Genomic DNA, 14,197 nt, shown 5'->3' with positions numbered 1-14,197 from the left:
CTGTGCCTAGTCTCTTAAAGGGGACATCCCACACCTTGGAAATATACTGTATATCAGGGCTCGACAAACCCCGGGCGCCAGATCGCATTGGCGACTAGAATTTGTGATCTGGCGCCTGGGGCAGCACAGCGGGGGTATCCTGTCTCCTTCCACCCCCCCCCTGGCGTGATCGTGTCGGGCCGCGCCGCCGCCGGCCGGTAATTGAGGCCGCGGCTTTGAGGCCTTCTGTGGTCCTATGTTTAGTTCTGTAATCTGGCGCCATCTAGTGGTGGCTGTTGGTATGACAGCCAGCGATGCTAATGAAGCTTTCACTGCCCACCCATCTCACCTTTACTTAGAATAAAAAAAAAAAAAAAATGTGTGTGTGTGTGTGTGTGTGTGTATGTGTATATATATATATATATATATATATATATATATATATATATATATATATATATACACATACATACATATATATATATATATATATATATATATATATATATATATATATACATACATACATACATACATACATACATACATACATACATACATACATATATATATATATATATATATATATATATATATATATATATATATATATATATATATATATATATATATATATATATATATATATATATATATATATGTGTTTAGGAGTTCTAACAACCTAGAGAATAAAATGGTGGTCGTTGCAATACTGTCTGTCACACCGTATTTGTGCAGTGGACTTACAAGCGCATTTTCGGGGAAAAAGTCTTATTTTTTTAATTAAATATAACAGTAAAGTTAGCCCAATTTTTTTATATTGTGAAAAATAATGTTACACCGAATAAATTGATACCCAACATGTCACGCTTCAAAATTGCGTCCGCTCATGGAATGGCGACAAACTTTTAGCCTTTAAAATCTCCATAGGCGACGTTTAAAAAATTCTACAGGTTGCACGTTTTGGGTTACAGAGGAGGTCTAGGGCTAGAATTATTGCTCTCGCTCTACCGAACGCAGCGATACCTCATGTGTGGTTTGAACACCGCTTTCCTATGCGGGCGCTACTCACGTATGCGTTCGCTTCTGCACGCAAGCTTGGCAGGACAGGGCGCATTTAAAACATTTTTTTTTTTCTTATTTTAACTTTTTATTTTTTCACGGTGCTTTTAAAAAAAAAAATTGTCACTTTTATTCCTATTACAAGGAATGTAAAAATCCCTTGTAATTGAAAAAAACAGGACAGGTCCTCTTAAATATATGAGATCTGGGGTCAGAGAGACCTCAGATCTCAAATTTACACTAAAATGCAATAAAAAAAAAAAAAAAAAAATTGTCATTTGAAAAAAAAATAATCAAAAAAAAAATGTCCCTCTAAGAGCTATGGGCAATGACATGGAGACAGGTGGGGGGGCCGCGCTATCCTCCCCTCACTCGTCTCCATGTCAGGCCAGGGACAGGTCTGGATTGCCGTTACCGACCTGGCTCCTAACTTTTTTAGCTGGCTCCTAGATTCCAAGCAAATTTGTCAAGCCCTGCTGTATATACAATACTTCCTGCTGAGTCTACAGGACAGGAATTGAAAGGACATCACCCTAATGAGACACAGATGGCAAAAAAAAAAAAAATATATAAATAAAAGCTATTTTAACCCTCCCCTACTCTATTCAAAGTGAACAAATGGCTTTGGCTATACTGTATTTCAATACAATATAAAATTACTTTTATACAATAGTGCACGTCAAAGATCTGTAGTGTTGACCGTGTGATATGCAGACTATAAGGATCTAGGAGGGGGATTCACAAAAGGGCAGACATACATGCTTTCATGTTCCAGCTTATGAAGTCTTACATGCTATATTATATGTTTTAGATCTTAGCAAATATGTTCTAAGGGCCAGTTCACACCAGATGCAGTTCCAATGCGCTTTTTTTCTTCACTAAAAATTCATGCACAGTGTTTTCCATGTAATCCAATGGTTCTAGTTTACACCAGTGTGGTCAGTTTTAGTTAGCTTCCGATGCAGAAACTGACTGGAACTGATTGCATTGGTATGAACTAGAGCCATTGGAATACATGGAAAAACTGTGCATGCATTTTTTTTTTAGTGCAGGAAAAAGCGCACAGAACTACATCTGGTATGAACTGGCCCTAAGGATGGGTTCACACCTATGCGAATTGGATGCTGTTTTTTCCGCATCCAATTCGCATAGCAGGAGAACGTGACTGGCTCTCTATGGAGCCAGTTTACATATCTCTGCAGCAGGTCCGGTGCATTTTTCACGAAAAACGTGTGCCTTTTTTGGTCTGTTTCGGGTTTGAATTCGGACCAAAATTTAGGCTGAAATCAGACCTGAAACGGTGAACCAACATGCACCGGACCCCTGCTGTGCGACGGATTCAGCGATTGTGTGAACTCAGCCTTAAACAGTTCATAGTCTATTAAGTTAGACATTTTTATTGCTAAACAAGTCACCATACAGTATATTGAAAAACACACACTGTATTTATTTGCCTTATGATTGATGTTAAGAAAATCTTCAAACTGCATTTTCTGAACAGTTCCTCACCCCTTCTCCATCCCACTGTGCATATAAAACCCACCTCCCCCTTCTCTGCTGTATACTCACAGTTTTGGCATTGATTCCATCAGTGATCTGATGTAAGGTTTACCTGTGTGCAGTGCAACTGTGCATGTGCAGTAGTACCCAGGGCTGGTGCAAGGATCGTTGACACCCTAGGCGAAAAGCTAATTTTGCCGCCCCCCCCCCCCCCCTGGCTGCGCCCATGACTCCACCTTACCCTGCCCTTGCTACACATAACCTATCTGACCCCTACACTGACCCCCTGACACATAAACTAATCCACCTGACTCCTACTTCCTGCACTACTCACATCACACTGACCCCTACACTGACCCACCTGATAATTACACCGACCCACATGGCACCTACACCAACCCACCTGGCACCTACACTGCCAATTACACTGACCATCACACTGACACCTACACTGACCATCACGCTGACACCTACACTGACCATCACGCTGACACCTACACTGACCATCACGCTGACACCTACACTGACCATCACGCTGACACCTACACTGACCATCACGCTGACACATACCCTGAAAACACATACACTGAAAACACATACACTGACACATACACTGGCACTGACAATGGCACTGACATATACACTGACATATACACTGACATATACACTGACACATACACTGACACATACACTGACACATACACTGACCATCACACTGACCATCACACTGACCATCACACTGACGCATCACACTGACCATCACACTGACGCATCACACTGACGCATTACACTGACACGACACATACACTGACACATTACACTGACACGACACATACACTGACGCATTACACTGACACGACACATACACTGACACGACACATACACTGACACGACACATACACTGACACGACACATTACACTGACACATTACACTGACATGACACATACACTGACACATGACACTGACATGACACATACACTGACACATTACACTGACACATGACACTGACATGACACATACACTGACACGACACATACACAGACACATCACACTGGCATGACACATACACAGACACATCACACTGGCATGACACATACACAGACACATCACACTGGCATGACACATACACAGACACATCACACTGGCATGACACATACACAGACACATCACACTGGCATGACACATACACAGACACATCACACTGGCATGACACATACACAGACACATCACACTGGCATGACACTGACACACATCACACTGACACACATCACACTGACCTACCTGACTCCTACTTCCTGCATTACTCAAACACAAACCCCCTCCATACAGCTCAATGAATCCATCCTCCTCCTTACCTCTGCTCTTTGATGCTGCCTTCAGCGACCATCATCCGGGCCTCTCCGACTCCTCCGCACTGGGTGTGCAGAATTGTTCAGGAGTCCACGCCAGCGCCGTCCACCCGCTCCGCTGGGGCCACACCAGCGCCGTCCACCGGCTCCGCCGGGGCCACGCCAGCGCCATCCATCCGCTCCGCCTCCATCATATCCCCGCCGGGACCAGGCCAGCGCCGTCAACCCCGCTCCATGATGTCCCCGCCGGGCAGGAGGTCAGCTGACCGACCTCTCAATGCTCCCATCTCCACCGAGCCCTGCCCCTCCGCTGCACTCACACAGAGCCGCTCCAGAGGGACAAGCTGGAGCAAAGGAGTCCCGGAGTGGCGCTGTGAGATGAGCACAGTGGGGCGCTCAGCGGGAAACATGGGGGATTGGTGGCGCCGGTGGAACACCACAGGGGGGGCGAGAGAGCAGAAGAGGAGCTCACACTGGGCAGAGGCCGTAGTTGCGCCCTAGGTGGTAGTGCGCCCTAGGCGGCTGCCTACTTCGCCTAGTGGTAGCGCCGGCCCTGGTAGTACCCAATAGACTTCTATGAGGCTGATATGTCTCCTGGCCAGGTAGAAAGCTATAAGGTTATACTGTGCATGTGGACCCAGTATTTAGTGACAGTGTTGCTCATCAATTCTATCTTCCAGTAATACCTGCACATACCAGCAATCCGCTCCCAATACAGGAAGCACTTCATCCACTAATAAATTGTCTGCAACTCTCTTCAGTAGATAGTGTGACATGAAGGAGCCACAAATAAGTTATTAGTGACAGGAGAATTTCTGTGCTGGAAGATGATTGCATGCATCCACAAAGATCACTGCAGAATTGAGGCTATCAGTAGCACTTGGAGTAATGTAGAGTCTTTGGAATGAGCCAAATTGGCAACAATATCTGGTACATGCACAATAGTAAAAGGAGGATAATAACAGAGGGGTAAGCAGCAGGTCTGAGTTGCATCAGGACATGACCTTCTAATTTAAAGCTCCATCAGTTCATATTATCCTCCTGTTTCCCCCCCCCCCCCTTCCTAGCTTCTGATTTGGCTTAGATAGGTGCTATAATCTCCAGCTTGGTAGCTTGCATAACCAACCCCCACCCACCCCCACCCCTTTTTGACCCATGCCTCCGGACTGCACCTGAAGTTACAGCTGCCCGCTCCTGGGTGGAGGTGGCACTCGCCACTGCCCCTACAAACACGTCCTTTCACCACCAATACGCCAGTACCCCACCTACCACTATTTTTCACTGTGTCTGCCCTCCCCTTCTCACCACCATGCCTGAAATAACCCCACCACTGCCCATTTATGCCACTCTTTTTCACTCTTACCTTTGCAGCTGCCCCTATTCCTTCAACATCATACCTACACCCCAATCCTCACCACTGTTCCTTGACCCACATTCTCTCTCTCTCTGTTCCTACCACCTTTCCCCCTCTTCACGCACAACTGCACCAACACCTGTCCATGCACTCTCTGTCACTGCATAGATTACATGCCTCAGCTCTTACTGCCATTGTACCAACGCATGCGTGTGTTCTCTTCACTATTTCCATGATGTGCCCTTCCTTTTTCAGCCTTCAATGAGTAAGCTCACTTTTGCTAGTAGTAGAGTAAAACTGCCTAGTCCTGCAAAATGTTTTGAAGAAATGCTGTTGCCTAAAGTTGAACTACCCCAAGTGCCATACCCCCTGCTTATCACTATCGGGTATTTCCTGTTATCCCTGGATGATTGGAATCCTTGTTGCTTTGCAGCTGTCATGCCATTTAGACTTCTCATGCTGTAAGAGGTCATTCCTTTTCATTCTTCACATTGCATGTGACAATGTCACCATCAAGTTTATGTATCCCAACAGCCTCTTCATAGAAATAAAAGGAAAATAAGCAGAGATGCAGTGATGCATAACCAATGGCCCCTTTATAAGAATGAATGGTGATTCCTAGGGATGAGCCGAACACCCCCCTGTTCGGTTCGCACCAGAACCTGCGAACAGACCTAAACTTCGTGTGAACTTTAGAACCCTATTAAAGTCTATGGGACTCGAACGTTCACAATCTAAAGTGCTCATTTTAAAGGGTAATATGCAAGTTACTGTCCTAAAAAGTGTTTGGGGACCTGGGTCCTGCTCCAGGGGACATGGATCAATGCAAAAAAAAAGTTTTAAAAACGGCCGTTTTTTCAGGAGCAGTGATTTTAATAATGATTAAAGTGAAACAATAAAAGTGTAATATTCCTTTACATTTCGTAGCTGGGGGGTATCTATAGTATGCCTGTGAAGGGGCGCATGTTTCTGCTGCTTAGAACTGTCCCTGCACGAAGTGTCATTTGTGCAGGAAAAAAAGTCTTTTAAAATCACTTGCGGCTAAATTGTCGGCTCCTCATAATACAGAGAAGACTCAATGAGCGCGGGGATTCCCCTAAATTCAATTACCAGGCCCTTCAGGTCTGACATGGATATTAAGGAGAACCCCGTGTCAAATAAAAAAAAAATGACGTGGGGGTCCCCCTAAATATCCATACCAGACCCTTCAGGTCTGATATGGATATTAAGGGGAACCCCGCATCAAATTAAAAAAAAATTGACGTGGGGGTCCCCCTAAAAATCCATACCAGACCCTTTATCCGAGCACACAACCTGGCAGGCCGCAGGAAAAGAGGGGGGACAAGAGAGCGGCCCCCCCTCCCTCCTGAACCATACCAGGCCACATACCCTCAACATTGGGAGGATGCTTTGGGGGTCTGTGACCCCCTCAAAGCACCTTGTCCCCATGTTGATGAGGACAAGCGCCTCATCCTCACAACCCTGGCCGGTGGTTGTGAGGGTCTGCGGGCGGGGGGCTTATCAGAATCTGGAAGCCCCCTTTAACAAGGGGACCCCCAGATCCCGCCCCCCCCCCTGTTTGAAATGGTAAGGGGGTACAAAAGTACCCCTACCATTTCACAAAGAAAGTGTCAAAATGGTTAAATAAGACAAACACACTTTTGAAAAATTCCTTTATTAAAAATAAAAAATTAAAAAAAAAGATTCCAGCGGCGCTAATCCACTCTTGCTATCCAGCGACGAATCTCCGGGGTCCAGCGATGGATGATCATATCCAGCGACGGGGGATCTCTCAGTCCAGCGCTGTCCATACATCCGTCTTCTGTCTCCACTCCGGAGACACTGCGGGGATCCCAGCGCTGACGTTTCTTATATTAGGAGGGCGGGGCCACTCGTCACCTGACCCCGCCCCCTCTGACGCTGGTGAAGGGAGCCAGGGGTTCCCCAGTGACGTGTGGGTGACCCCGCCCCCTCTGATGTAACGGAAACCTGCGTTACATCAGAGGGGGCGGGGTCACCCACACGTCACTGGGGAACCCCTGGCTTCCCTCTCCAGCTTCAGAGGGGCGGGGTCAGGTGACGGGTGGCCCCGCCCTCCTAATATAAGAAACGTCAGCGCTGGGATCTCCGCAGTCTCCGCAGTGGAGACAGAAGAAGGATGTATGGACAGCGCTGGACTGAGAGATCCCCCGTCGCTGGATATGATCATCCATCGCTGGACCCCGGAGATCCGTCGCTGGATAGCAAGAGTGGATTAGCACCGCTGGAATCTTTTTTTTATTTTTAATAAAGGAATTTTTCAAAAGTGTGGTTGTCTTATTTAACCATTTTGACACTTTCTTTGTGAAATGGTAGGGGTACTTTTGTACCCCCTTACCATTTCAAACAGGGGGGGGGCGGGATCTGGGGGTCCCCTTGTTAAAGGGGGCTTCCAGATTCTGATAAGCCCCCCACCCGCAGACCCTCACAACCACCGGCCAGGGTTGTGAGGATGAGGCCCTTGTCCTCATCAACATGGGGACAAGGTGCTTTGAGGGGTCACAGACCCCCAAAGCATCCTCCCAATGTTGAGGGTATGTGGCCTGGTACAGTTCAGGAGGGAAGGGGGGCCGCTCTCTCGTCCCCCCCTCTTTTCCTGCGGCCTGCCAGGTTGCGTACTCGGATAAAGGGTCTGGTATGGATTTTTAGGGGGACCCCCACGTCAATTTTTTTTTAATTTGATGCGGGGTTCCCCTTAATATCCATATCAGACCTGAAGGGTCTGGTATGGATATTTAGGGGAACCCCCACGCTTTTTTTTTTATCAATGAATGAATTAATTGTCGGCTAATACAGAGAACACTCATTGAGTGTTCTCTGTATTACGGGACCCGACAATTTAGCCGCAAGTGATTTTAAAAGACTTTTTTTCCTGCACAAATGACACTTTGTGCAGGGACAGTTCTAAGCAGTAGAAACATGCGCCCCTTCACAGGCATACTATAGATACCCCCCAGCTACGAAATTTAAAGGAATATTACACTTTTATTGTTTCACTTTAATCATTATTAAAATCACTGCTCCTGAAAAAACGGCCGTTTTTAAAACTTTTTTTTGCATTGATCCATGTCCCCTGGGGCAGGACCCGGGTCCCCAAACACTTTTTAGGACAGTAACCTGCATATTACCCTTTAAAATGAGCACTTTATATTTCTCCCATAGACTTGTATAGGGTGTTCCGGCTTTTCGAATTTGCTGCGAACAGCCCAAATTGTTCACTGTTCGCTGAACAGGCGAACAGGCAATGTTCGAGTAGAACATGAGTTCGACTCGAACTCGAAGCTCATCCCTAGTGATTCCCAGCTGAGAAATTCTGTAGGGATGGCTTGCAGCTTCTAGTAGGCCACACTGCTTAGATTCGGTAGTTAAGGGAACCTTGATTTACAGATAACTGTATTAAAGTACAGTCACCCTTTAAATACTATTCTCTTGTAGTGTGATCTACACGGTGCAATTGAACAGTGCTATTGCCATTATATATACTGTATGCTTTTATAGATGAAATAATTTTGCTGTTGTGTAGCGATGTGCTTTGGCTCAGCTATGTATGCTGTTGTGGCTTAATATGATTCAAATAATGTAAGCATGATAATACAAACAGGTTGTGGGGATGGCACATGAGGTGTAAGTCATGTCTTGGTGAAGTTTCTATTGTTGTGCAATAAAATAAAAATTGTCTGCATTTACCATTGGTGTGCTGACAAATTTGAAGCCCAATTTTGTACACTTTCAATGGAACAGTTCTATAATGGCATAATTTACAGAATATATCGATATTTCAAGTTTTCACAGTAACAATCACATTTTATTAGTAACTCATCATTGAGACCCACATTTACTCATCGCTGATCATTGCTGCAGATTTGACACTCTGCAAGTAAGGATTTAGTGCAAAATCTTAATTTGTACTTCCTGACATTTGGCTTTTAACATGTAAACATCAAGTAAGCGTAAACAACATTAAGCTGTTTGCTTTGTACGTTCAAATAAGAACAAAAAGTTCAGATACAATGTTCAGATACAATGTTTCAGTCTATTTGTGAATCACTTTATGCAGTGCAAAACAAGTCAAGTGTTGTACGTCACAAAAAAATAAAAAAAATTGCCTTTATAGAAAGAGCAATGTTAAATCCTGTGCAAAATGAACATAACCAAGATTTAACCTAGGTTGGCCTTGCTGGCTTTTATACCAGTTATGTTATGGCCAAGTAATGTACACTTTTTCAGCGCTAATGTAGTATTGAAGTGGCATTTCATTGTCTGTGCACTATGCTTTTTTTCAATCAATAAACCATTTTCAATTATTAAATGAACAGCAGGCCATTATAGGTGCTCATGGGTTATATCTTTGAAGGAGCACATACATTAGCTGCTATCTTGTGTGTGTGTGTGTATATAACCCCCTTAGCAGATATTTATATAGTTAGGCTTGGGTTCGTAAACCATTTCGCAGTCAGAGAATGAAAGCTTGTGTATTGTGTTAGTTCACTAGAGAGAAAAAAACAAAAAACGCCTCATTATTACAAACAAAGCTCATCACCTTCAAGAAAAGCATAAATCCATTATGGTCTTCTTTCTTTTATTTTTGTTTGTTTTTTCTTATTTTTTTGCACTACGCTTGATCTTAAAAAAAGTGTACTGGATGCAGGCTTATGCCCCGTACACACGATCAGAATTTCAGGCAGCAAAAGACAGATGAGAGATTTTGGTCAGAAAATGCGACCATGTGTATGCTCTATCAGATTTTTGCTGGCCGAATTCCTGTCAGCAAAAGATTGAGTGCAGGTTCTCTATTTTTCCAGTCGGAAAAAGTTCCTATCGGAAATTCCGATCACCTGTATAAATTCCAACGCATGCTCGGAAACAATTTGACGCATGCTGGGAAGCATTGAACTTAATTTTCTCAGCTCATCGTAGTGTTGTACGTCACCACGTTCTTGATGGTCGAAAGTTCAGAGAACTTTTGTGTGACCTTGTGTATGCAAGGCAAGCTTGAGCGAAATTCTGTTGGAAAAACCACCCAAGTTTTTTTCTGACGGAATTTCTGATCATGTGTAGTTACTGTCTCTGTATACTATTCCATAGATCTAAGAAGAACCAAAAAAAAAGACCAATATACCAGTCTGAAACAAAAAAAGGGGGCTAGTCAAAACACTTCTGAAATCACTAAGTAGACCTAGAAGTATAGGAACATTTTTCCACTTTCTGCCCTGATAACTGGAGAAGATCTCCCTGTGGGAACAATGATAGCAGTAAAAAAATTCACAGTTCTGCTTAAAAATGTTTTATTACTTCCCATGCCCCCTACACAGAGATTTTGCTTACTTCCTGCCCTGGTGACTATGCAAGAGGTAAGGAGAAACCTTCCCAGTAGCTACAGAAAGTGCAATAAAACCTCTTAAAATTTAAATTTGTATTCTGTTCAAAGCTCAAATAATAAAAAAAATTGTCCCAATCTCTAGTTTAAATCACTCAAGATGAAGATTTTTTTTTGTATGTATTATCTGCATGTAATTGTTCAAATCTGCAAATTCTATGAATTCCAATTATGCGTTATTCTGGTTTTAGGAAAGTAAGGATTTCATTTACCAGTTTTCTGAAGATGTTAGAAAACAAACATTTGGAGCACTTACACCAAGATATGATTTTCTGAAATACTTAAGGTATTTATGACAACTACTTATTTTTGAGTGTGTTTACTCTAAGACTAAGGTTTAGCTTTCATGACTATATAAACACTAATCTGTGTCTTATGTACAGTGAAACAAATGCATGTGACTTTCCTCCTAAACCTACAGGAATGCAGAAGGTGTGTTAATTATTTATTGCATGCTAAATAATTAAATATGAGTAATTTTTATTATTTCTTTGCCACAGGGAAGGCATAGAAACTATTCTCCCTGCTAATGCTCTCGATGCAGCTCAGAACCGTCTCTACATATCAGTCACTAACACCAAAAGCTGGGAAAATTCACTGGTTTCAAATTTTGCCTCTAGGGAAGAACTCATTAAGGTAAAAATTGTGCTGTCATTGACTGCAGAAAATGCAGATATTTTGTGGTCTACCTTTTTTTTGACTCTTCGTACTGTGAAAGGTTTATTGAATTGGTTTTGCATGCCAATCTGATCAATGCCTTCTACCTCCAGTATGTTTATATGTGGATGCATTGCTGTAAAAATAGGCCCAAATGTGTCAGAGTATTGCGGTGTTCCTATTTTATGCTTCCAGACAGACTGCATCTTCAAACTAGTGGAAAGTGTAACCACTGCGATGACATAATAGTTAGAACTTCCCTGCACCTTAAGTTTTTTTCCAGTTCCCTGCAACTCAATTTATTATCCTCAGGGCCCCAAAAGAACGTAGTAGCCACCAACCTAGGTGCTTACTGCAGTAAAAAAAAAAAATTAATTATTGTCCTATGCTAAATCGTTTATCTTATTTTGTTTTTATGCTTACTTTGTTTGTGCTCTTCATTCTCTGTTCTCTTTTCAAGCTGGCCATAGATGTGTAGTTTTTCTTCAGTTTTTTTACCTCTGGCTGAAAAAAACAAAAAATCTCTATCCACACAATTGAGGCCGGCATTGTATTGGGACTCAGAACTTGTCCCCTTGGAAAAGGTCAAGCAACTGACATCTGCCAAGCAGGGACAGCCACACACTGACCGAATTTTGGCCAGTCCCTGCTGAACTGGGTGAATTTCCATCTGTCTATGGCCAGTTTCAGTTTTTTTTCTCTAAGGTGGAGAGACCTTGTTGAGAGGAATTTCAAATGTGGAATCAATCACATCTAATGTGGGCTGTGGGGGTTATGGCATTTTAGAGGGGATGTAATAGCAGTGATCTTTAGCTATCATCAGACCCTTGCTCCTGAAGCATTTCCTCAGCCTCCAACATTTCATATAACATTTTCCCAGTATCTGTCTCCTGTAGAATGTCTGCTGTCCCTGGCCATTTGTTATGTAGTATATGCAGTGTCTGTATTCTGTAGCATGCCTGTAGTCTTGGAACATATTCTATAGGTATGCATGCTGTCATGGACCATCTTTTGTAGCATGCTTGAGTCTGAGACTGTCTTCTGCAGCATGCCTGCAGTCTCAATCCATCTTCTGCAGGTATCCAAGTGTTCTGGGACATCTTCTATAGCATGCTTGCAGTCTCGGAAGATCTTCTGTAGCACACTTGCTGTCTTGGACCATCTTCTGTAGCAAGTTTGCTGTTTTGGACTATCTTTTGTAGCATGCCTACAGTGTCAAACTATCTTCTGTAACATGGCTGCAGTATCTGACCATCTCAGGTCTCAGGCCATCTTCTGTTGCAAGTTCACTGGTTTGATAGCTTCCTGCAACATTGTGTACACTGAATATTATGTGCAGTCCTTTTATAGGCCCCGTATATCAAGTAATTATACCAGCACTGCTTCAGTTACTATGCTAAGACAGAAAAGTTCAAAACACTAGGCAGAGGAAAAGTTCTAAAGGCTGTATTCTAAAATGGTTGTTAAAAAGATTCATAAATGGGTAAAGGGACAAAGTCTGTTTAAGGCACATCTCCTGACCCAATTTTTTTTCACCTTTTCTGCTCACCCTGCCACTTCATTTCTCTATAGTCCTAGCCCCGTTTAAGCGCCATGACTATGCCCTTCAAGTGACAATGCTACGTTCTGTCTATTGTGACTGACAGAATCTCTTTTAAGTGTAGGTTTGTACCATTAGAGGGCAACTTATCTACAGAAAACATTGTCGTTCAGGTGGAAAATGGGTATTTATATACATTATATTAATTCTGTCAAAAATTTAGGCATTTCAGACTGTTGCTAGGATGAAAAAATGTATTGTGTCCAGTAAAAATAACAGGTTATTAGGGCATTTAGGCACCTAAAATGATATGCAAATCTCAACTTCTTTATATAAAAATTAGAACTCATCCCCACCCATTCCAAACCCCAAACCCCATAAATCACATTAAAGAGCCAATAGAAAGACTTGGTGGGAGAAGACAGAGCCAGGCCTGATTTTACAGGAAGTTTCAACATTTTCTTGTATCTCCTATCTTTTTTGATATAACTTCTTCATATGCATTTTTTTTATCACAGGTCCAGTTTAAGTTTCACGGGTTTCTGCTATATTCAAGTATAACTCCAGCAATTTTTTTTTCTTAGATACAGTGGGAACCGTGTGTTTTTTTGTTTGTTTTTTTTTTTTTTTGTCTTTTTTTTAAGGTCACTTTGCAGTAATGCAAGGAAGTATAAAAAAAAAGTGTAGAGTAAAGGAAGCCTAGTTTCTAGAAACAATGCATTGTAACTAAAATGCATTATTCTATATCTTTATGCTGAAACAAAATCACTAAAATAGCCATACTGAAACAAACAGTTAAATATCAATCAGCTTTATATTTACGCATGTGTTCCCACTTCCGCTTTCTGAGGACATAATATGTAAGTAAGTCTCCAAAATGAGAAGAATGAGCAACTCTCATAGTCATCGGAACCAGTATCCCCATTAACCACTTGATGACCAGGCCTTTTCTGGAACTTTTTCTTTAAAAGTTTAAATCCGAGAATAAAATGGCGATCATTGCAATAGTCACACAGATTTTGCACAGTGGTCTTTGAATCGCACTTTTTTCAGAAAAAAATACAATTTAGTGAGTTAAAAAACAAACTTACCCCAATTTCTTTGTATAATGTGAAGGATGAGCTAACACCACATAAATCGTTATCTAACATGTTGTGCTTTAAAATTGCGCACAATGGGAAATGGCGGCAAACTACAGTACTTAAAAATCTCCTTAGGCAACACTTTAAACATGTTTACAGATTGCCTGTTTAGAATTACGGAGGTCTTATGCTAAAAATATTGCTCTCGCTCTAACATCTGGGGCGATACCTCATATGTGTGATTTGAACATGGTTTA

At 42.5% G+C, this 14,197-nt stretch overlaps 1 protein-coding gene across 6 annotated transcripts in view; it reads left to right on the top strand.

Annotated features, from left to right (window-relative positions):
• PNPLA4 (patatin like domain 4, phospholipase and triacylglycerol lipase) overlaps window positions 1-14,197 on the top strand; it is a 126,437-nt gene that overhangs the window by 14,961 nt on the left and 97,279 nt on the right. For all 6 annotated transcript variants that reach the window (XM_077480830.1, XM_077480831.1, XM_077480834.1 and 3 more), the window contains exons 4-5: window positions 10,853-10,947; window positions 11,162-11,297. In XM_077480830.1, the coding sequence (XP_077336956.1) occupies window positions 10,853-10,947; window positions 11,162-11,297 (231 nt within the window). The remainder of the gene's footprint in view (window positions 1-10,852; window positions 10,948-11,161; window positions 11,298-14,197) is intronic.

The sequence above is a fragment of the Lithobates pipiens genome, unplaced genomic scaffold (genome assembly GCF_037356315.1).
Source record: "Lithobates pipiens isolate NorthernLeopardFrog02 unplaced genomic scaffold, aLitPip1_a1.2 Scaffold_16, whole genome shotgun sequence".
In the NCBI taxonomy this organism is placed as follows: Eukaryota; Metazoa; Chordata; class Amphibia; order Anura; family Ranidae; genus Lithobates; species Lithobates pipiens.
This window is presented reverse-complemented; position numbering and strand designations above follow the sequence as displayed.